At 39.9% G+C, this 23,835-nt stretch overlaps 1 protein-coding gene across 1 annotated transcript; it reads left to right on the top strand.

Moving 5' to 3' along the window:
• Positions 1 to 840: 840 nt before the first annotated feature.
• Positions 841 to 23,365, top strand: cog6 (component of oligomeric golgi complex 6). The gene is made up of 19 exons (XM_067595235.1): positions 841 to 1,049; positions 1,457 to 1,600; positions 2,065 to 2,136; positions 2,359 to 2,417; positions 9,878 to 9,989; positions 10,455 to 10,537; positions 10,770 to 10,840; positions 11,669 to 11,762; positions 13,435 to 13,563; positions 14,636 to 14,727; positions 15,659 to 15,723; positions 15,833 to 15,924; positions 16,023 to 16,140; positions 17,205 to 17,336; positions 17,531 to 17,698; positions 19,198 to 19,305; positions 20,853 to 20,906; positions 20,994 to 21,073; positions 23,158 to 23,365. The coding sequence occupies exons 1-19, from the start codon at positions 915 to 917 to the stop codon at positions 23,303 to 23,305; spliced, it is 1,956 nt and encodes a 651-aa protein (XP_067451336.1). The 5' UTR covers positions 841 to 914; the 3' UTR covers positions 23,306 to 23,365.
• Positions 23,366 to 23,835: the final 470 nt, after the last annotated feature.

The raw sequence follows: 23,835 nt of genomic DNA, 5'->3' as shown, positions 1-23,835 counted from the left end.
ATTACACAGTACTCAAGGTATACTGTTACTTTACACTTGTGGTTGAGGCTGGTAAGTCAGAAATATTATCACCATTTTGACTCTAATTGATATCCTACTGTAAGTCACAGTATTATCAATCAAACCTTAAATGATCTAGGCCGACTTCTTTTTAATTCATATTTATTTATATAATTAACTTAATGTCAAATACTTATTTTGGCAGTTGTCTGATCAGCCAGGTCGCTGTTCTGGGATTCTTAGACTGGTAGTTTAGGTCCTTAGACTTTGCATATTCCCATAGAGTATTCCCACTATTATCTCCATGAATAATTTATTGTTGAGTTTCCTCATAAGTGGAATATTTCCAACAGCACTTGAACGTAGCATCAACATTTTCCAGAGATATCTTGACTATGTAGATCATACTCTAGTCTCATTTATCCTTTAAAGTTAATTTGACACAGACTAGTTACCGACCCAATACACTGTAAATAAACGATCCACTTGAGCCCACCACTCTACCTTGTTAAATATTTGACCTGCAATCTCATTATCTTGTCACAGGACATGTAATATTCTCTACCTGAAATGACATAATGATAACTCACTCAACTTAAATGTTTGGTTTTAGATTTGCTTGAAGGAGTGAGCAGCCCAGAGAATGATATGTATCTATTTGATATAATGATATATATTTGTTTTACATCATAATCATCATCATCATCATCATCATCATTATCATTATCATCATCATCATTATCATCATCATCGGTCCTTGGTGGTCTGTTCAACAGAGCCATTTCTGCAACAGAGGTAAATCATCTCGTAGCGGAACGTTGTTTTGTTCTCCTACACGCCGGCCGGACATTTATTCCAGAAGGACCATAACATCCTTTCCGAAAGTTGACGTGGAGGGTTTGTTTCTGTTTACAATGGCTGATATTAAGGTAGACAGTTCAACTGATAGCTCCACTGTTATACAAAATCCAAATGCGCCTTCTCAACCCAATAACCCTCTATCAAGAAAGCTCAACAAAATATTGGAGACGAGGCTTGACAATGACAAGGTACGTTAAGAGTTTAGCTCTTTGCTAGCTAGCTAACAGTAGCTAGGGGTGCAGCGCAAGCTAGTTGGTTGACGACAGGAGATATTTCGGCTTTACGGTGATATTGTAACCTGCCCGGAGACAGTTGTTTGGAGGAAACGATATTGCTCATTACTGGCTGTGGTAAAGCGTATTAACAACGGCAAACACAGCGTTTATTATTTTAATGGTTAGCATGTTGCTACATTTGTATCCTCATAATGAAAACCGAAAAGGACTGTAAGTGAGAAAATGCAGGCGGCCAAAAACTCCCATATTTCGTTTCCCACGCAGTTGGATTCCGGTGATTTATGTGAAAGGGGAACAGATTCTTAGTTTTACATTTGTCACAACTAACCGGTATGATCATGTCCTGATTGTCTTTCCAGGAGATGCTGGAGGCGCTGAAGGCGCTGTCGGTGTTCTTCACTGAGAACAGCTTGCGCACCAGGAGAAATCTTCGAGGTGATATAGAGAGACGAAGCCTGACAATCAACGAGGAGTTTGCACGAATATTTAAGGAAGTAAAGGAGGTAATGTTGAGGATGGCAAGAAAATCCAATTTATTATCCTTTATTTAAAACAGCATCCATGTCCCAGGACGAGGAAAAGCATATGTGGTGTGATATGGGATATGGAAGCATTCACAGCCTGAGCAGAGGCCGTTGAGTAGATACACTTAATTCCTGACAATATTTCACAAAAAAACATACCTTGATTTAGATTTTTTGTAATTTTCAAGGTTGTGTTAAAAATGCTCCTACCCAAATCACATCAGTCTAATTTTTTAGAAGACTGAAATTGAGATCTTAAAATCCTGTGATTCCAGCAAGTTACACAAATTTGTTCAGAATTCTGAGACACTCATAACGCAATAAACTGTAATTTATGAAGTGGATGGCATCACCAGTATCTAGAAATACTGTATTTCATATACAGAGAGTTATTTCTAAACTGCCTCAGTGCTGTGTCAACTGTGATTTCATGTTCTCCACAGGAGCTTGAAAGTGTTCATGAGGATGTGCAGGCCATGACTACATGTTGTGAAGAAATGACCAGTAGATTAAAGGTGTAGTATATTTTCTTGGCATGTTGTTAAAACATTCTCCTGTATGAATAAGGATTTACTGAAACTGTGTATTCATAACATGAATGGAGGTTAGTATAGGCTACTTGTGCAAGCTTAGCGTAGTATGAATCAAATGTATGATTTTAATGACACATTTTTAGATTTCTTTTGAGAACATATATTTTGGCCACTGCAAATAATCAAAGAACTTTTCTTCAACAGGCTGCCAAGGAGCAAACTCAAGACTTGATAGTAAAAACCAACAAGCTTCAGGGAGAGAAGTGAGTTCATTCTAAAGGGGTGATGAAATCTCTGTGTGTGTGTGTGTGTGTGTGTGTGTGTTACTGCATGAAACTTGCAACCAAAAAAAAAAAAAAAGATGGATACATTTACAGTATCTTAGTATTAATGGTTTACATGTAAGCTTTCCCCTTTTTCCTCCTGAGGCCACATGAATCAAATACACAGAACGGCCAGAAAAGTAGAACAGTGCAATGTAATCCAGTACACAGTAATTATTGGCACCTTTGGAAAACTTACAATTTTAATGATTTAGTAGTTAATTCAGCTGAGTTGAAATTCTTGCAACTGTCATTTGTGTTATATTTATATTGAATTGGGTGATACACATTCAAATAACTAAGGTAGTAGTCTTAATATAGATGTTACGTTTTAAGTAAGGTAGTATTTATTGTAGGGCTATTTATAATGGATTACACCAAATATGCATCGGTCACTCTTGTACAAGTTTCGGTGTGCAAATGATTCTGGAAACTCAACTTTATTCTACTGTTGGAATCACAAGATGTTCTCGATCTGATTGTGACTAAAGTGTCACCAAAATGTAAAGTAAGACCATGAGACGAGGCTGTCACCCTGAACTTTTATCTGGCATTTCAGAATGTCAGGGAGATCATGGAGATAGGTTGGCAACTTTATTCCGAAGAAATCTCTTATTGCAAATTTTCCCCTTATCTGTTCTGAGGCTACAAGTCATTTTGCAAATCCGTCACATATGTCACTGATAGGCATCTTCATCAGTCGAAAGCTAGACACCATCGTACCGATCTCTCTGGTGTTTCATTTCCTCAGAGAAATTACCCTTTTTTCTATTCAGTCAAGTTTCCACACAAATAGCACTTCAATCAAAACACACGGCAGGAATAGAATTGTACACTTTGCAAGAGATAAGCTTTTATGGTACACATTATGTTTGGAAAGAGAGGCTGATTATGCTAGGACTTCCTTGTTTTCTAGGAGTTTCCACTGCACTCTCCAGAATATTTGACACTACTGGCAATTTAAGGGAATTTAGCCCTTTAAAGTTGCAGTGCGGAACTTTTGTCTCCCCCCTCTGGCAGTGAGAGTAATTACACAAACACTGTTTGAGGCTTTTTACGTGAGCCGGTCCCCGTCCTGGCAATGCAACGTGGATGGGACACACTGAGGACGGTCTGTCTCGGTCAACAGTCGAAAACCAATCATTGCTGGTTGACGTAAAACGCATTGCTTTCAGTAAACCAGCACGGGAAAGTCACCACAGACACCAAATTTTAAAAACTCCGGTGTATTGCGAAATACAGAGAGATTTACCCGGCGATGATAGGCTTAATCAGCAATGTGTGAACTTGTTTGTCAAGGGCTTCAATGTAATGAACGTTCATGTATATTTATATGTAAGTCCCACACTCCAGTTTAAATATAACCAGGCCACAAATTTAAAATTGCATACTGATAATTTGACATATTTACACAAATAAAGAAACGACCTACCAAGTTAAAACACCAATAAGTTGAAGAGAAATATTCTAGTCTGTGAAATGCAGCTTCTCTTTAGGGTCAGAGAGATTTGGTGCAGGGCAGGAGGAACTGGCAAGCACATCTTTATTTTTGATGAGAAGGGATGAAAGATTCATGAGTCTGATGAATATTTTCCTGCACTTGTCTATTTGCATAAGGAAGGCAGCAATCATCATTAATGGAGCTTTATTTTGTTTTATTCGTCATGTCCTGTGATGTTTGGCCTTGAGATACACATCAAAGTAGCTCCGGTTTACACTGCACCACTCCCTGATCTTATTGAAGCCAGGCTATTACAACTTGGGAGCAGCTCATCAGTGTGTTCTCGTATTTGAGCATATGCGTTGAGATTTGCTGACAACACATATTAAGAGCCATCAGATATGCAGATCTAATATATACAGTTTACCATGACATAGAATCATGAGTGGAGGCAGATAGTGTATCTAGGGTACTCACCCATCCACAACTCTTGGAATACTGATGGGTTTTTTTGGAGGCTTGAGAGGCTGCCAATAAAATTAATCGGGGTATCATTAATCTATGAATTTGGCTGACAGAGTGTTGACAGGGATGTGAAAATAAAACACTCGTTCCTGTTAGCTGATAAGTGGGGGTTGGGGGTGGGGTTCATTAGCATTAGTAGCGGCTGTGACCTCGGTGCTCAGTGACCTTGTGAGTTGACATGGAGACAGGGATATGGGCAAAGATAATGTAGATTTCTGGCAAAAGACACTGCTGACAGCTGTGATGTACTGCTGCAATTCCATGCTCCACTGGCACAGCTTTAGGACCTCCTTGAAGAAAAGGTGACATAGGAAGGGAGGCAGTGAGATTAAAGAGGCAGGAGATGAGCTCTGAATCTGAGAGCAGTCACATACACCAGTGGGGATAAAGCCATCAGCGAACACATACATGAATTAATACAATTCATATTGCTTTGTGCGGGGCGGCCTTGTCGAAGGTAAGTGCTCAGAGGTTTTACTTGAATGCCCTTCTGAGTGGCCCCCTGCCTTGTCTTTTTCTTTGCATAGTGGTTCCTTTTGGACCTGCTGTCCGTCTGTTTGACATTTTCATTCGCGAAGCCACAATGACTCCACAGCCAGATGGGATAGTGTCTGCATGCTGGGCTGTGACCTTGTCTTGAGTAATTTTGTCTCAGAAGAACTGCCAGGGGAAGTGTGCAGTCAAGCTGTCCTCCTTCAGCCACCCAGCAGTCAGCCCCCTGCACCACACCACTCAAGTCTTCTCGGTCAGATCTATTTCAGGTCACACAATCCTCTGCAGTCCCAGGCCACTGTCTTTTTTTTTTTTTTTTTTTTTTCTTCTGTTGACACTTATTATAGCCATGCTAGATGTGCAGCATAATATCACATTTTGTGCTCGTTGGGCAGCTCTGCAGAGACAGTACAGTCGTTTTTAAAGCTCTGCAGATGCTAATGTATATTTACCCGGCAGAGCAGGCCTGTCCTGAACTGTTTGCTATCTTACCTGCCGGTGGCACTGTGTCATTTGTCAGCTCTAATGAAACGGAAAGGACCAGCAGATTGCTTATAGTGTGCAGAAGCAAAGGTGGGAGAGGTGAGCCAATGGGAGTAGACGAACTGTGTTTGCCTGCCAGCTTTCAGACACGCTGCTCTTTTGTTTCGTTACACGCAGGGGCCGGTCCTGTTCAAAGACGCTGTCAGCAACAGCACTAAATAGGTGCTGTGTGTTGTTCCGTAATGAAACATAATGCTGCACACCTGTCTTGCACTGTGTAATCTCTGCATTACGGTGACATGTTATCACCCTGAACAAGTTGAGACATCTCACGGACGGATATTTTTATTGACTGCGTGAAGGGGTTGGACTGTTGGTTTAATTTACCAGCTATTACTGAACCACTCAGGCAGCTACAGTAGGCCTATTTGGCTTAATGCCAAAGAAACAACACAAACAATGTAGGTAACCACAACTACCTCACAGTAATTCCCGTGGTCTGTGATGAATTATCAGATATGGAGACCTGTGTTTCATTTGAGACAGTTTTTCCCAAAAATAAAGCAACTGCTTTCAGTATGAGTTCTGTGTAGGTCATTAATAAATCAAAAGCTCTGAAACCCTTGAGAGAACGATCAGGGACTTGAGATTGTAAATGACAACTTGTGTAAAATGACACTTGAGCCTTATTAAGGCTCAGCTGGCTGTTAATGAGGGTATGGCTGTGAGTATGCCTTTGTGTTGATGGGACTGGCTGCGACTGCACTCTGTGATCATTGGCGCGTAGCTAACTAACAGCTTTGTGAATGCCAAATTTCCACGCAAGCCTTTGAAATGGCCCCTAATAGATTTTAATGGATAATCAAACCACATGGTTTACAACTTATGAGAAGGTTGGTCATTTGGTTCGTTCGCTAGAAAGCGCAGTTGATCTTGATCTCCTTATCTTTCAGTCCGTACGATTATCAGTCAGTCCTGTAAATCATTTCATGTTCTTTATCTTACCTGTCTGTGTAAACTAATGCTCTCTACCAATAAGAAACCAATGACTACTTTTTATAGAAGTATTTTTCTATTTGTACCGTATAATAACTAGTGAGCTTGGTAAATGTTATTTGCTGATCATGCTCTCAGTTTTTCTAAAATCGGCTGTCAGGTAATTAAGGAGGCACTGGTAATTTCAGTGTGACGAAGCTGTTGATGAGATTTTGCTGTGTTATGTAGCTTAAACGCTTTCTATGCTTGAACAGACAAAATCAATTGGCCTAGTTGGGAAATCTCACCACACAAACAAAGAGGCAGACCTTTACACACTGCAACATGTCTATTGTTCTATGCATTGTAGTCTATTGTGTAGGAATTTCGTCCTGTCATGTCACATTGTGTAACCTGCACTTATTGGACATTCTCCAAGAGAAGCTTACCTCACCGACTTTATCTTTCCTTGGAACCACCACCCTCAGAGTCTCCACATACTTGTCTTACAGTGTGACTTTGCCGATTCACTCAAGTATGTTGCCTCTCTCTGGTATTTGGTAATTGCAGTCTGGAGAAGAATGTGTCAAGTCCTGACAGCACTGTTGAAAAGATCCTGCTGCTCCACTGTTCCCTTGCTCCCCTCTGCTTTAGCTCCCGCAATCCTCTTTTCCTCACCTTGTACAGGCGTGTGCAGCCTGTCTGTTTGTTGTGATTTACATCCCGGGGGAACAGGTCTGTCACTCTCAGCCTAGATGTGAGAAATTGGGGGCATTTCTTATCTTCTAGGGGTGATTCTCTTACAAAGTTTGACATGCCAAAAAGGTTTGCTCCTCTGATGCTCCCATGTCAAAAAAAAAAAAAAAGTTCAAAGTGTCCATAGACAGAAGTTTTCATGAATGACGGGATGGAAACAATCGCTGCATTCCGATGAGACTCGTGAGATCTTATTTTTGGCATGGAAAGTTGAGTACATGACGTTATTACAGCTCAAGTGGTTTAATGATGAGAACTCAGTCGCAAAGTCAACAAAAACAGACATCGCCTTTTCTCCTTTCAAAAATGTATTTTTTTCTGTTTTCTGCATTTCAGTGTCAAGTAATAAAATATTGAATCAATCAATTGAACCAAATCATTCCAAATTAACTGTGAGAGCTTTCAGATAAATTCCTCTCGCTAGCTCAGCATCAGTGGATCAATTATGCGAACTTATCTCATAGACACAGTAAACACAAACTCACATAGAGATACATAGCTAGAAATACAGTCTGTGGCTTAAATACTTCATAAATGAAATTCCAAGCTGAGGCATGTTAAATATGTCTGATCAGATAAGGGTTATGAAGCCTTTTGAGATGATTAGAACCATCGGGTGGCCAATCAATTTCATGTCTAATAAAAATGGTATGTGAGACCTTTTGTCCCACATGCAGACGTTATGCATGTATACGTTTCTGCCTGTGAGTTTTCTTGTGAAGATAATAAGTCTGTCATGATACAAATTCCATGTTTGAACTGTAGTTTCTCACTAGAACAGATTATCAAATTAGATTCTTCTAAAAGCTTGCTGCATAGATTTGCATATTAGTGATAAAAATCTCTTTTTCCTACAAATGTAGCCGCTCATTCTACAAGAGTTTGCAGACTTCATATTAATATTGCTCGTGTGTGTGTGTGTGTGAAGACAAGCATGTTGACATGGAAATAGTTTTACTGATTTATGCATCACCCACTGTGATTAATGAACCATTAGCATAGCTTGTTATTTTTGGCTGGACCGCAGCAGACCAGCCCTGTAAACCGGTGTTTTTCAATCCTGGTCCTGGGGCAACCCTACCCTGCATGTTGTAAATGTTTCCCTGCTCCAACACACCTGATTCAAATGAGTGTGTCGTTATCAGGCTTCTGCAGAGCTTGATGATGAGCTGATCATTTGACTTGAGGAGTGTTGGAAGAGGGAAACATTTAAAACATGCAGGGCAGGGGTGCCCCTGGACCGGGATTGAAAAACACTGCTATAAATGTAAATGTCCCTGAATGACTGACTGACTGATGAAGTTACACAATTGGTCGGTGGAATGCCGCCACTTCCTGTTATCTGTTTCAAATTAGAAGTCCTCTAGCGTTTCACACACTGTCCAGCCATATACTAGCTTTTGACCTTATCTTGTTACATGTCATTGTAATTGTGGTGTGATATCAGGTAGCTCAAGAGCCTCTTTTTTTCATTTTTTTTAATCTCTCAATAGATAAATGTGCTCTCTAATCAATTGTCATTCAGTTTTCTCCTCTCTGTTTTTGACTTTCAGTATGTTCTATACACATGTGTGCAATGTTGGGTAGTGACAGCTACTTTGAATACAACAATGCTCTATTATGTTGCCTAAATAATGTACCATAATAACAGATATCTGGTGGATTGAAGGATTTTAACAACAACCTCAAAACGCCTTTTTAAATAATAGCAGGGCTGCTATAAAGCCTGTCTGTGCAAAGGTAGTGATCTAGTTAAAGGCCAAGCTGTTCTCCCAGCATGTTGTGACAAAATCTAAACACGTAATACGTTAAGGGCAAAGAAGCCTCAAGCTATTGTGTGTGTGTGTGAGGCTCTACAAATATAAATTTGTACTAAATCATAGAGCCCTGCAACAGATTTACAACCCTTTGCTTCCAGCTGGCTGGTCACTGGTAATAGCTATGTGAGAGACAATGGTCGGATAATGTTGGGTTCCTCTCCTCCACCAAAACAACCTGGTGATTTACCGATCAAGCCGTGCCTTCACAGAGAGGGAGAGAATATAGACGAGATGGTTTGGATAGAAAGATGGGGACAGAGGGAGGACTCACTGTTGTTCTGCTATCCCGTGACAGAGTTCCCTGTTAGACCGGGGCGGTTGCCATGGTCACTATTGTGTTAAGACACTTACAGTGACACTGATAGTGATCGCTCTGCTGTTATTGATAGAGACAAAACCTTGCCAGTATCCGGCTCTGTGTTCCTTTTGTCCCTCTTGTCTTCCTCTGTTATATATTTTCTGACTGCTGCACATGATATCTTCACTCTGTGTCCCTCATCCTGTTGTTTGACTTGTAGTTCACTGCCAGCAAATGTGTGTGTGTTTGTGTGTGAGGAGTGTGACTGCCATCTGCTGTATGACTTTAAACATTACAGCTTGTTGACAAGCTTCCCTATTTTTGATGTTAAATTATAGCATTTAACTTTATTCTAGTTTTCCAGACAGGTCTTTTTATTTGGGAAAACACAAGGGGTTGACAAAACACAGTGATAAAACATTTGAGCGCTTTTGTGTGATAAAAAAAAAAAATCCCAAGGGGCCTGGAAGACAGACAAAACAAATAAAAATGACAAGCAAAGGCCCAGCTATATGACAAAGCATTGCAATAAAAAAATATTCTTTTTTTTATATCAAAGGGAAATAATGACAAGCGTTGGAAATGACAACATTTATTCCTTTTCCCTTAGTCACCGCCTGGAGGTTCGGGCTCAGGTTGCCCAGGCTTTCCTTGCCAAGTTTCAGCTATCTAACGAGGAGATGGCCACACTGCGAGGGGCTCGGGATGCACCCATTACTGAGGTAATCTCCATTATGATGTATACTAATGAATTAAACCCTGTAAAGAATTCTCCCATCTGCTCCTAAATGATGGGAGGATGCAATATCAGGCACGCAGATTTCTGCCTTGCCGATCTGCAGCTGTCTTTTACCTTCAGTCTGTTGCTTGAGAGGCTTCATTACTCGGATCATCTGGTGAAGGGTGATGCCTCTTCTCACTCTGCCAACATGCTGCCACAACATCTGATATGTTGTAAGACGTGGTCGGGATTTTAAATCCATTAGTTAATACAACACACATGAAATGATACAGTTTCAAATTAAGGTTGTATTTATTAATATAGCATGATCAGTTAAGTCCTTGGTCACACCAGAAAACATTGTTGTAATTTTAAAAAAAAAAGTACACTGATTTCTGGAAATTTGCAGCTTATGTTGTTCCTAATAGCTTCATATGTGTCCTTTTATTTTCCATTATTTTTCCAGGATTTCTTCAAAGCTCTCAGCCGGGTGAAGCACATCCACGAGGATGTGAAAATCCTCTTGCGAACCAACCAGCAAACCGCAGGGTAAGGTGCACGTCTCACCACATAGTGTTACTCCGTGCTCCGCTTCCACTGACAGTTTTTTTTTTACAGTGGTTTTATTTTTGTTGTTACATTTATGAACCTGAGTGGTAAAACAGGCAAGTAGGGGAAAAAAACATCCAGGTCTGGTATTTATGTCTCTGTCAGGGATCTGACACTATGCTGCAGGTCATGAGTATGTAATGTGTGGTCTTGGTTTGTGTGCTTGTTCTAGGCTAGAGATCATGGAGCAGATGGCCGTGTTACAGGAGACATCATATGAGCAGCTCTACCGCTGGGCTCAGAGTGAGTAGAGTACACAGAGTTAATGCCACGGGTACGGCGAGGGATAAAACTGACTCACTATGACGCTTTATGTGCGAGGGCTTCACAATGAATTTGGGTATTGTGTTGTCAAACAGAGAAGGCATAAGTGCATTTTGTCAAAATTAACGAGAGTGTAAATTCTATTGTCAGACATCTGAGTTTGTTTTTTTTTTTATCGCCACAAAGTTGCTACTGCTGGATGTAAATGGATGTAACTAAATATAATATTGTGCTCTCTCAAGTGAAAGTAAATATCCTGTAATAGCACGTATAGTATACATTTGAGGACACATGTGACTCATATCCTCTATATCAATTATAATCATGTCAATGAAATTAAAATGGAAATAAATCATTTAGGTCATAGAAACCAAATTTGTGTAATTTTACAATACAAAAAAATATATTACTACACATTTTCTGAAGAGAGCATTCACTTTATGTCATTTAGCATTTAAAGCATTCGGTAAGCGCCGACAGTAGTGGAGTGTGTTGACCCATTTTCTCAACAGTGTGGAAGACTGCCCAGTACCCTAAATCCTGTTCATTGTTTGTATTGTCTGAAGCATAAGTAAACTGACTGACGTCTTGGGAAAAGCTCATGGGAAAATATGATTGAAAAATGTTCCTGGTGCTTTGGTGCGGTCGTTGCCAACAGAGTTGTTATGGTCCAAAACATTTAGCAACTTGAATGGAGCAGAACACAAGCATAGTTTCTAGAAAGACTGTAACTATTTCTCTGGTTTGATGATAGTGCTCCATTCTCATTGAGACATTTCTTGTCCAATTGTCTTTGTTTCTACGTAGATGAATGCAGGGGACTGACCCAGGAGACCTGTGATATCAGCCCTGTGTTGACTCAAGCCATGGAGGCCTTACAGGACCGACCTGTCCTTTACAAGTAAGACACAACATACTGTATTGTCCGTCCCTTCATTTGTCTCCCTCCCCATGCCAATCAATGTTTATATGTCTTCTAAGAGCATTAACAGGAAGTAGAGGTGATGGATTTTTTTTTTAACACGTCCAAAATTAAGGCATCAATGGGGCAAGTCTACTGGCACAACACTTCACTGATATTGGCAATATGTTCTTGTTAAATTCAAAATCAAGCAGCAGTTCCCCCATCGACCGAAAGGCTTTGTATTTCACTCTGCAACCGTCTTGTGTCGGCACCCGACACGTGAACTGCGAGAGCTTATGGCCAAAGAGATTCTTGCCGTCTCTATCACCGACGTGGTCTTGGCAAGAGAAACAAAGAGGTTCTTGATTAGCAAAACAACAGAGCAAACAGCCTGGAGCTACAGAAAATGTCGCCATCTTGCAGCCAGGCGTAGAAGAAAATGCAGACCCATAAAAAATCACTGCCAAAATATAAACAAGTGGCACTGAAAACAAAAAAAATGACCGCCACAGGCTTATGGCAAGTTTGTATTGAGGAAGCATATACCCTTGTAGTTTAACAAAACAGTGCTCACTAAAATGAATCTTTATGAATTGTGAGAATTTATACTATTTTCTGTATTTGAGACATTGTATTAGATCCATTAACATTGTAAACAAACAGTTTTGTCTATATTTAGTGTTTTTCTCCAAAATACATTTGGATACATTTGGAGGACTACAGAAATGTTGGTCTAACAATATGATACAAATACACGAACCTGCTCATCAAGTCACTTCTCCACAGTGCCACTAGTGGTCAAAAAACTTGACAGGGACGCTATCTTTTTATATAACAGAAAATTAGCATGATGTAAAGATGGTTGTCGACAGCTACGTCCTTGATGTACCTTGTCTGCTTTGTTTTTAATCCTTATTCATCTCCTCTTTCAAGTCAACAGCTTTTTTTTAGTGTGTTAGCTAAAAGTATAACAAAGGGTTTTGACACTCTGAGAATCATGACACATACTTATACTTACTGAGCAACTACTATGCCCATTACTTCTAGTTATTTTAAAGCAAGCACTGCCTGAATGAGGAACTACATAATGAATAAAAAAAAGGAATAAAGTGTTTTTAAAAGCATTGAATGTTAATATCTATGCAAATGATTCATACCCACCACTACAAGAGAGCAATGTGTGCTCACATAAAGCGTAGAATTACGTAGGACTCCCAGATTTCCTGACGCTTACTGTGAGTTCAACTTTGTCCCTAGAACAAAAACAATACACAGGAAAATTTCACACGTTACCCCGAGATATGTTTTCATGGCGAATCTTCCCTCTGTCTATGCTGCGTTCTTGAAAATGCACCTGTCTCGGTGCCCAGAAAGTGTCCAAGGTCATGCGCAGGCTGGGGATGTTGAGGCTGAGGGAATAAAAACCGGCGTTCCTGGAATCTTAATTCAGCACTATCTTCTGTTTAGTCTGACAAAGAGCTCGCCACCGCCAAGTAATCAAAACAACCTCAAACTCTTTCCTTTTGGAAAAGCTGCCTACATTGTTGATTTATGTCAGTGACTGACCTCCGACACACAGTCTGCACGAAAACATGTTGGCCGCAGTATTTTCACATAAGGTTTCGGGGGGGTTTTCAATGTTGCCTTCTTTCTTCTTCTGTTTGGTCAGGTACACTCTGGATGAGTTCGGGACCGCGCGCAGGTGTGCGGTGGTACGAGGCTTCATCGATGCCCTCACACGGGGCGGGCCAGGAGGAACTCCCCGTCCCATAGAGATGCATTCACATGACCCTATGAGGTATCTCTCCAGTCCCGTTTGTGAGCTTAACATCACCATTTCTTAAAGATTTGTGAGTTCAGCATAGATGGCTCAATTAACTGATGCCTGCAGGTTCAAAGAGAAGCTTCCCCTAAAAAAACAAACCATTATGCACCTCCAAAGATAAATGACAGGCTGAATTGAACCACAGGTTGTAATTTGTGTATTTATAAAGTGACAAATATTACTTCCAACCTGTTTGCTGCTGAATAAATATATATATATATATATATATATATATATATGTACATTTATTAAAAAGTATTTCCAGAATGTTTATTCAATTAGGATTTTGCATTAATTTCTATTGATCACAAAATATTGACCTCACTATTCAGAAGAACTACAAACTACACGTTCAAATGGAATCAACGGGGTGTCTGACTCTAAATATTATAGGAGATATAGTACAACTCCTCAAAAAAATAACTGTCCCTTTAAATATTTATATCTTTTTATTAAAGATATAAATATTCTACCTTCCCAAATGCACAGTGTGTCTGTTGTGTGATTGCAAATGTCATGAGTTCTTGATCTATAAGTTAATCTGAATTTGTTCCGAACCCCTGCGAGTGAAATTGGATTTCAGATGTTAAATGATTGTGTGTTTTGTTTTTTTTTTTCAAGGAGTGTCTGAGCGTGTCTCTGTTTCCTGTTGCACCACATCCTCTTCCCTTTTGCTCCTGTGCCCAGGAGCCAAATGGGAGATTTTCTCAGAATATCAGCCATGTTTGGAACACAAAATCACCTCCACTTTAATAGGTGGCATCAGCAGTTCTGAGAACATCAAGTTCTTTCTCACCTCCCTATATCGTCACATTTATTCACACGCACACACACACACGCTCAGACACACACACAATAATTCAAGTTTGCTGCTTTCCACCATTATATAACACTAAAACTGTGTGTTTGTGTGTGTGTGAGGGGAGTGAAACACGATGACCCCATGCTTCAATGTAGCTGTGGTCAGGACGCGGTAAGATTAGCCCTTCGGTTGGCCCCTCGGTGACGTGCTGTTTTAATACGGACTGGTTTGTCGATCTTTCAGGTATGTTGGGGACATGCTGGCCTGGTTGCACCAAGCCACCGCCTCAGAGAAAGAGCATCTAGAAGCTCTGCTGAAACAAGTCACTCTGCAAGGTATGCCGCTACCTACATGCTAATTACATAGTGCGCAGTTCTCCATTATCCCGGTTCGTGCCGCACCTTAGATCACATCAATATGATCTACAGCTTGTTTTTTTTAAACTTTTTTTAATTTTATTTTACCTCATTGGAAGTTTTTCGCAAATTTTTTTAATTTGGTGTATTTTGCCTTTGAACTATTGCTTGTAAACAAATGTCACATGGACTCACAAGTAGCTTGTTTATTGGATAGAGTTTAAGTAACCAGTCATTCCATGTGGTTAGACATTTTGGCAACAGTTAAAAAGTGTGAACAAATCCAATTCCAGTACATTTAGTTCAGCCTGACAGACTAATCCTGTGCTTGTTTCCCTGATTTACCTTCTCTAGTTTTCATAGCAGTAAAGAATGAAGAGAACTCAGTGAGAGGATCAGTCGAGACCGTTGTTTGTCCTCGATCGATTCAGTTACGCAAAGCTATTAAATCCCGGCTATAAAAATGTCAACATTTACCTCCTTACATCCTTTTGGAGTAGCTTTCTGTATTTTAATATTTATTATTTCACACCTAACAAACCCTGTGAGAGTTCATTTGGGAAAAACCCTAACCGACTAGGTGGGTGGGTTTCAGTCTGAATGACTGTTGTCACATGTGAACTTAAAAAAAAAAATTCCACAGTCGGATTATATACTTGAATCTGTGATTGCAACATAAGATTGATACAGGAATAAACTTGTGTGTTCCCTTGTGATGTAAAGGATGCTCAGTTAATATGTTACTGCTCATGCATGCTTATTTTTGTTCCAATAAAGACATTTATCCCTAATTATGGATTAATTTATGCTTTGCTCATATTTATAATACCCTCAAAAGAGCTGATGTGTTGAATCTCAAATAGCCTTGACTGTGTGTGTTCTGTGTGTGTGTGTCTTCCTCTTTCATTAGGTGTGGAGGAGAACATGCAGGAGGTCGTTGGACACATCACTGAGGGAGTCTGCAGGCCGCTTAAAGTGAGCAACCACATTAGTATAGAACGATATTTAAGAATAAGACACTGTCTGTATTCTGTCATGTTCTGATCCTGTACTCAGTCGGTGTGTTATACGAACTGTCCCTCAGGTTCGGATCGAACAGGTCATCGTGGCTGAGCCAGGTGCCGTCCTGCTTTACAAGCTGTCCAACCTGCTGAAGTTCTACCACCACACCATCAGGTATCTCAGCTTTTTGAAGTGTGCAGTATAACAAGATATCTGTTGTTTTTAGCCGTTAGTGCTGCATTGATGAATTGTCCCACATGATCTTTGTCCAGCTCTATCACTGGGACCAGTGTGGCCTCCTTGCTCATGACTATTGAGGAAATGCACATCCTCAGTAAAAAGATGTTCTTCAACAGCCTGAGCCTTCATGCAAGCAGACTCATGGACAAGGTAGAGTATGAGTAAGATGAGGTTTATTTGACCAATCCACAATATTTACCCTGGTACATGCAGTGTGTTCAACCTGATGTACAGTAATTTGTCTGTGCAGTTTATTTTGAGTTGTTTCTTTATTTATATGTTTATTTGTTACTTATGAAATATGTAGTTATTTGTTTCTTATCTAGAGTGGTTAGTGCTTCAGTAGAAGATCAACAAAAATGAGAAAAAAGCAAACCTAAGTTGAGTGTTCCTACAAAAATCCATTCAGAAAAAGAAAGATGTCAAGGTAAGGGACTGCTAGGAAAACAATAGCATCACGTAAGAAGAGAGATAGCAGTGTAATCTTTGTTTTTAAGACAGAAGGTTCACAATGTTCTTTCATGAAAGCGTTTAAATGACAGTACAGCACCCTGTGGACACACATCGTGTATTCCAGCTCTGCCTCTCAACCTTCAAAGACAACAAGGCTGTTTCTAAAGCACTTGTAAACATTTTTGGCCTGCTGGCCACAGCATCGAAATGGCGCTAGCTGCCAAAAAACACTAGACTTGTTACTGTTTAGTTAAATTGCCTACCAAATATACCCCAGCACGAGCAGGAGCTCTTCCTCATAACATTCTGGCTGTGCCCCGATCAATAGCAGTTACAAGAATTATCCCTGTAGCTTGGTGTTAATCAAATTGAAGGCCCTCAGGGTTTTAGTGTCAATTCCAGCTAATGCCAGGAACACAGCCTTCTCATAATTTGCTCTATTAGGTGGACAAACGTGGTCAGGCACAGTTCTCTGTTGTGTGTCCAGAAGCCAATGAAATCAAAACCCTCTTCATTAAAAAAGCTCGACTCTAAAAAAGCTCAGAACAAGCTGAGGCTCAGCATAGCAGCAGGGAGCAGTTGTATGTTTGGTCAATCATTCTCATTAAGGATATTTAAAGCTTTGATGTTATGGGGATCACTTGTCTTGGTAAAAGCTATATCCCATACAACTATCCTCTGCAAGAATAACTTTGCTCTTTTTCTCCTTCTACCTCTGCTCCATATTTCTTGTCTTCTCCTGGCCCTGTCTGCCTGGTCAGGTGGAGCTGCCACCTGCAGACCTGGGACCCACAGCTTCTCTCACTCAGACCCTGTCCCTCCTCAGGGAGGTCCTGGCCTCCCACGACTCCTCAGTGGTTCCCCTGGATGCCCGCCAGGCTGACTTTGCTCAAGTAAACACACATTTTGTACAGTATGATCAGGGTGGGGGAGAAGTGTGAAAAAAGTCAAACTTGCCTCTTTTTATTGTCATATTTTTTGCTTCTAACTTTATTGCCTGTAAATGTGTTTATTTATTTTTTTTTATCACCTGTTCAATGATATTTCACTCACCTCATGAGGATCTGCCTTACCTCTTCTCTTCCAGGTGCTTTCTTGCATCTTGGATCCCCTCCTGCAGTTGTGCACTGTGTCAGCCAGTAACCTCGGCACCGCTGACATGGCTACCTACATGGTCAACTCACTGTATGTGATGAAGACTACGCTGGCTCTCTTTGAGTTCACTGACAAGAGGCTTGAGATGCTCGAGTTCCAGGTTTGTCTTCCTACAATACAACTTGTGTCAACTTTAAACAATTATCAACAAATTAATAGTGAATTTGAGAATTGATTTATGTTTTCATGTTTTAGGTATCCATTTATGGAAGCCTATAGAGGACAATATTAAAATGATAATGTAAACTTGGAAATGAAAATGTTCCACAATAGTGTTATAATTTTCCACATATGTATGTGTTATTTGAGTAAATATTAAAAGGAAAATTCAATAATCCAATTTGCATTTTCATTTACACATACGCGTATGGGCGTTCTATGACATATTAAAATAAAAATGGAAAAACTGATGTTTAATTTTCAAAGTCATACCAGCTGTACAGTAGACAATATTCAAATGTTAAATCAAATTCGTAAATGAAAATGCAATATAAACAATATAGCCTAATTTTCCATTTGTACAAGCATTATTTAAGTCACAATTGAAGTTTAAATGTAATTTTCTAACAATTCGAAAATGAAAACGGTATTTAACATTTCATTTTCAGAGACTTAACCTGCTGTGCAGTGGACAGTATTCAAACGCAATAAGTGAAACAGCACCCCCAGTGTATTGCATTTATACCTACATGTCACCACACTGTTGTGGTGTCAAAATGAAAATGAAATCTGTCATCTCATAAAGGAGGGTCTTCAGTTATGACGTCAATCATTCTCTGTAGGCGGGACACAATCACTGTTTTGCCTATTGCGTTCAAATACTGTCCACTGTACAGCAGGTGTCGTCTTTGAAAATGAAATGTCAAATGCTGTTTTCATTTTCATTTACAAATTGTTAGAAAATTGCATTTTACTTTGAATTGTGATTTAAATATTGCTTTGTAAATTTCAGTTTTTAATTAAAATTTGAATATTGTCCACTGTACAGTGGGGTGCGACTTAAGATGACGAAAATTAGATGTCAAACAGCTTTTCCATTTTCATTTTGATATGGTCACACAACGCCCATATGTGTATGTGAAAATGCAAATTGGATTATTGCGTTTTCAAGTTTACATTATCATTATAATATAGTCCCCTATAGGCTTCCATATCTATGAACATTTAATTACAATCTATTAATAACACACCACACCTTTTGTAGGAAAAGACAAACTGAATCATTAAACACTAATGTTATCCAGCACGAATGCTCACCTTACAGTCATCACATTGTCTGAGCGTAGGGGTATTGTTCATTAAAAATGGTTAATTATTCTCGCTCCTTTCATTAAAACCCATAGAGCCCAAATCTTTTATTAAGATAATTTAATATGCTGTCTCATAGAAGGGTGTGCGTCATATATATCCGCCACATCATGCTCAAATGCGCCATCTATCCCTCTATTTTTAGCACGTCTTTTGTAATTGAGCACCACAAGAGCTCCTGTGGAAGTTTCATTATCAATAGCACAGTGATTCTCCATTAACCACAAGTACCATCGGTTCACAATGCAGCATTGGACTGGATTTTAAACCGCTCTCTCCCTCATTTTCTAGATCGAGGCACACCTTGACACTCTGATCAACGAGCAGGCATCCTACGTGCTGACCAGAGCCGGACTCAGTTATATCTACAGTTGTGTCCAGCAGCACAGCGCTGAACAGGTCTCACGTGGCACTTAACCACAACCACACTTTCACATGCACTCACTCGTGAAGTTATAGAACTGTGAGGTTTTTTTCTCACATATCTGCTGTATGACTCCCTAACGGTCATCTTTTTTTATATTACACAGGTACCAACAGTATTGTTTACACTACCTCTTTGGGCTTTACAATAGCAATCGCTATGGTTACCACATGACCAATGTCTTTATTAGGACATAATAGCATTTTTATCAGATTTTCATATGAGAAAAGTACAGAGGGAGACAGATCTTGTTATGTTCTATTAAAACATTAGCTTCTCCAGAAGTGTCCTGTGCAGATGAGAGAGCTGATGCCCTGGAGCCTTCCTCTCCCATTATAACACACTTTGCCACTAAGCTGACTGAGACCCATAGTTGTGGTTTAGCATGCGAGTCTCGAAACCCTGGGTCATGTCAGGACACACCACACCCTGTTGCTCCTGCTGTAGCTCAACACAAAGCTCAATCAAGAACTGTCATTCTGCAGCAGACTACTTCTCTCCTCGGGTGGCCTGTCTTGGGTTTTTTCCTTAAATAGTCTTCTGTTTGAAAAGATTAAGACTCACTGTCTACACTCAACAGCATCCCAGATGTCAACGACAGACAAAATTTCCAAAGTTTATTCTGGACTTTTAAGGTTGACTTTCAATATCTGTTTAACATTTTATCCCTGTAATTTTCTGTGATACATCAGATGAACAAGTCAGAAACAAGAAAACAGTGATTAAAACAAAACTGTTCCACCGGGGCTAGCTAGCAGCTAGCAGATGAGTTTGTAGAGTCACAGTGTGTGTTTGTTAACGTGCCCATATGCCCATAAAATCACACTTAGGTACCGCACTGTAACTGTGACCCTTGCTCTGCCGTCTATTTGCTGCTTTTAATGTTGGCAATTTAGGCATTTAAGCTTGACTTAATGCAGCCATTCTGGATAATCAGTGTCAGCTAATTGCCTTAAGGGTACCTACCTGCTGTTGTGTTCACAAAGTCAGTCTTGTATTTGCTCTGCACAGTTTTTGTCTAGTTACATGGATACATGTATTCAAAAAAAGGGTGAATTATATTTTAGTTTCCCCCAATTAAATCTATTCAGTGTAAACTAGGGCTGAGTAATGAACCGACTTCTATCACATTATCAACATTATGAATCTCTTATCAGATCATCTTTTTTGTTTCATGAAAGCTCGGTGATATAAAACAGCTGTACGCAATTATGATGATATATTTTTTAGTAAATTTTTTTCTTAAACCAAAGAAAAAGAAATGTCCTTGTTGCTCTGGTGGCCAGAGGAAACATAATTTATTTAGGCATAATTGTGTCCCTGCCTCCGTCCATTTTTAGCAGCTGTTCAGCGCAATGTAGACAAATAACACCGAAAGGGAAAACCTTGCAGCGCTTCCTGAATAACCTGAGAGAGTGTAGGACCTCAACCACCAGACCATCGTTCAGCTCTGAGATTCAGTGTTTATTCGCTGTAACCTCGAATTGGATTCTAAGCTGATGTTCACTTTTCTTTGTCATAGGGTCCTCTGTCCCTCCTCCCAAGCATGGACAGCTCCTCTGTGAAGGCAGCCATGGTGAGTTAGCGTGTACATTCATAAAGCAAATTTCCCTACATTTCTCATCTCGTCACCCGCTGTTATATCTCTCGCACAAAACAACAGGTCCAGTTTGATAGATACTTGTCGTCGCCTGACACTCTCGTGATGCCACAGCTCAACTTCCTGCTCAGCGCAGCCATCAAGTGAGTCCCTGTCCCTAATGTTGATAGTCTGTTCAGGGAAAGAACTGAACACATGCAACATTCAGGCTTCAAGTTAAATGTTTTCCACACTGCATGGTGTAACAGTGTAAAGAGCATATTCAGAGTGATAAAAATAGCACAAGAGCGTTGACCTAATAATGTTCAACATTCATTAGTTTCCCAGATGTAATACGATCATTACTGCATTCCAAACAAAACACTCGACTAAATGCACAGAGAGTTTGGATGTTAAATTGCTAAAGCCACCAACACATTGAGAGAGCGGACGGCATGACTGCCTGTATTTGTCTTACTGATCAGAAAATGCACATGCTTTTAGCTCAATCCAGCTGCTACAATGGAGGGCTCTTTCTATGAGTCACGTTTACTGGGAAGTGCAGCAGGCTTGAGGAGCACTCTGTACCTCAGGTTAATGTTCTCTATTAATGGACATGGGAGGACTGATGGGCAGGACGCCATTAATTAGCTTCTGGTCCATTTCTCACTCACACTCGTTCCCTGAAATCATTCCTCCTCTTTGTCTTTCTCTCTCTCTCTCTTTCTCTCTCTCTCTCTCCCGCTATCTCTCACGTCTGCTTCTCTGCTCACCTAAATACACAAAAACACCCGCCAGCATACTGAAAACACTCCTGGGGCCAGATGCATAAACGATGCGGACACACAAAAACCATGCATACGCCATTCCCCGCACATAAACCGGTATTTAGAAACACAGTAAGTGCGGCGAGAATGCGTGCACCTCACGCATTCTTCAGACCAGGTGTACACATGTTTTTCTAGAGGGTGATGTGATGAGGTGGAGATGAAATATAAGCTGAAAGATGGGGGTTTTTTTGCGTTTACACAGATTTGTAAAATGCTAATCAAAGACTCATTTACAAACGGAATATTGATCAATCATTTTTGTGTGATTCATTTTATCATTCTTTTAATTTACATAGGAATCAACATTTTATTTTACTGTTAATAATCGTTTTTTTTATCCTTAGTTGTGACACAGCTTCATCCATTTTTGGCTAATTGTGGGAGTAGAAATGAGGCTTGTTCACATGCGCCTATTTCCACAATGACTGAGATTTGTAAAACAGAAACATGTGTACACACAGCTTTATGAATCTGATGAAAAGAATGTGCACGCATAGTTGTGGCTTTGTGCGTACACACAGTTTTTTTTGTCATGAATCTACACAGAGTCTTATGCATCTTAGGCTCCTGGAGCGCACAAATAATGGGAATGTACTTTTAGACTCCCTTCGTTTCACGTTTCGTGTTAGTGCACTCGGTGTAGTGTGAGGTGTTATACACAGTGCTGTGGTTCTGTGTTCTCTATGGGCCAATTAAAAATATGGATCTCAAGAGCCTGAGTGGGATACGACTGAGGACTTGAGTCCTCTCACTGGGCTCTTCAGTCCGAACGTTGTGTCTTCCACTCGCTCTCCACTGCAAGAAACGGTTACATTACGTCCTTCACTCAACGTTGTATGTTGTTTTTTTTAAATGTCTCTAATTAGATTTTTTTAAAGGCTCCAAGAGACTTATCAATCATTCTTGCCTTCAATAAAAGAAAACAACCAAAAAGATGCAGAGATATAACTAGATTGGATATTTTAAACATCTCTAGAAATCCGTAAAATTACTTATAATGTAGCACTTAACATTTTGACATTAAAATATGGTTGCAAATGTGATTTGGGAGGAGAAATATTTGATTTTGAGTCATATTTTCTTTGCTAAATCAATATGTGTTGCTGTTGCTGACGTCCGATGCAGTGCATTAATGCTGTAATATGTATCCATAGATGGCAGTGTGCACCACATACTGCCACTCATTGTTTTGACACAGTGGGGGCACACACTGGTCACTGAACAAAAAAAAAGTAATTAGGACAAATTCCTACTCATGGCTGACTTATTTCAGTTTTTGATCAGTGACTAATTACAACATAGCTCTGCTTGTCTGATTTAGAAATTTTAGACCTATTTATTTAAAAAAAAAGCCCATTCACTGCTAGTACTTTATTGTGTGAGTATAAGAATCTAAAGAGTTTTATCTGTTTGTGCAGGGAGCAGATTTTCCGCCAGTCGACAGAGCTGGTGTGCAGAGCCTACAGGGAGGTTCACACTGCACTGACCAGCCCAGCTAACAGCTACAAAGACCCAGAGAACCTGTTGCCCAGATCACCTCAGCAGGTCCAGAGCTTGCTCTCCTGAAAGACACTTTTGTCCCATCTGGTTGATCTCCAAAAAAAAAAAAAAAAGAGGGGGGGGGGGTCAAGCACCAGCGCTGGACAGCCTGCAGGTTATTTAAAGAGCTGTGTAATTTGTACAGTATAATAACATAAATGTATATAAAAGTGGTTGTTAAGGTGGGGTTCTGTGTGGGAAATGAGGGATGTGGGTCACTGACCTCAGAGAGAGACATGTCTGTATATAGAGCCTCCTGTGAGCCATGAGGAAAGAACATTTATATGTATATGATCCATTTACTTGGACTGCTACATGTTTTTTTTCTCTGCGTAAAGCACTATGTCTCCTTCTTACTGTTTGATTTCACACCATGTACCCCGTTTGAGGATCATAATTGTACAAAACAGCTACTTTTTTTTATTGAGAATATTGAACATTATATAAAACAAAAGGATACACTGAATTAAAAAGGGGTTGTCTGATTTTTTCCACACTTAAAAGTGGTCAGGAAAATTTCAGCCACAATGCCAAGAAAAACCCAAGAAGCTTCAGCT

This window comes from Thunnus thynnus, chromosome 7, assembly GCF_963924715.1.
Source record: "Thunnus thynnus chromosome 7, fThuThy2.1, whole genome shotgun sequence".
NCBI lineage: Eukaryota > Metazoa > Chordata > Actinopteri > Scombriformes > Scombridae > Thunnus > Thunnus thynnus.
The sequence above is the reverse complement of the archived record's forward strand: the minus strand, read 5'-3'. Positions and strand labels throughout refer to the sequence as shown.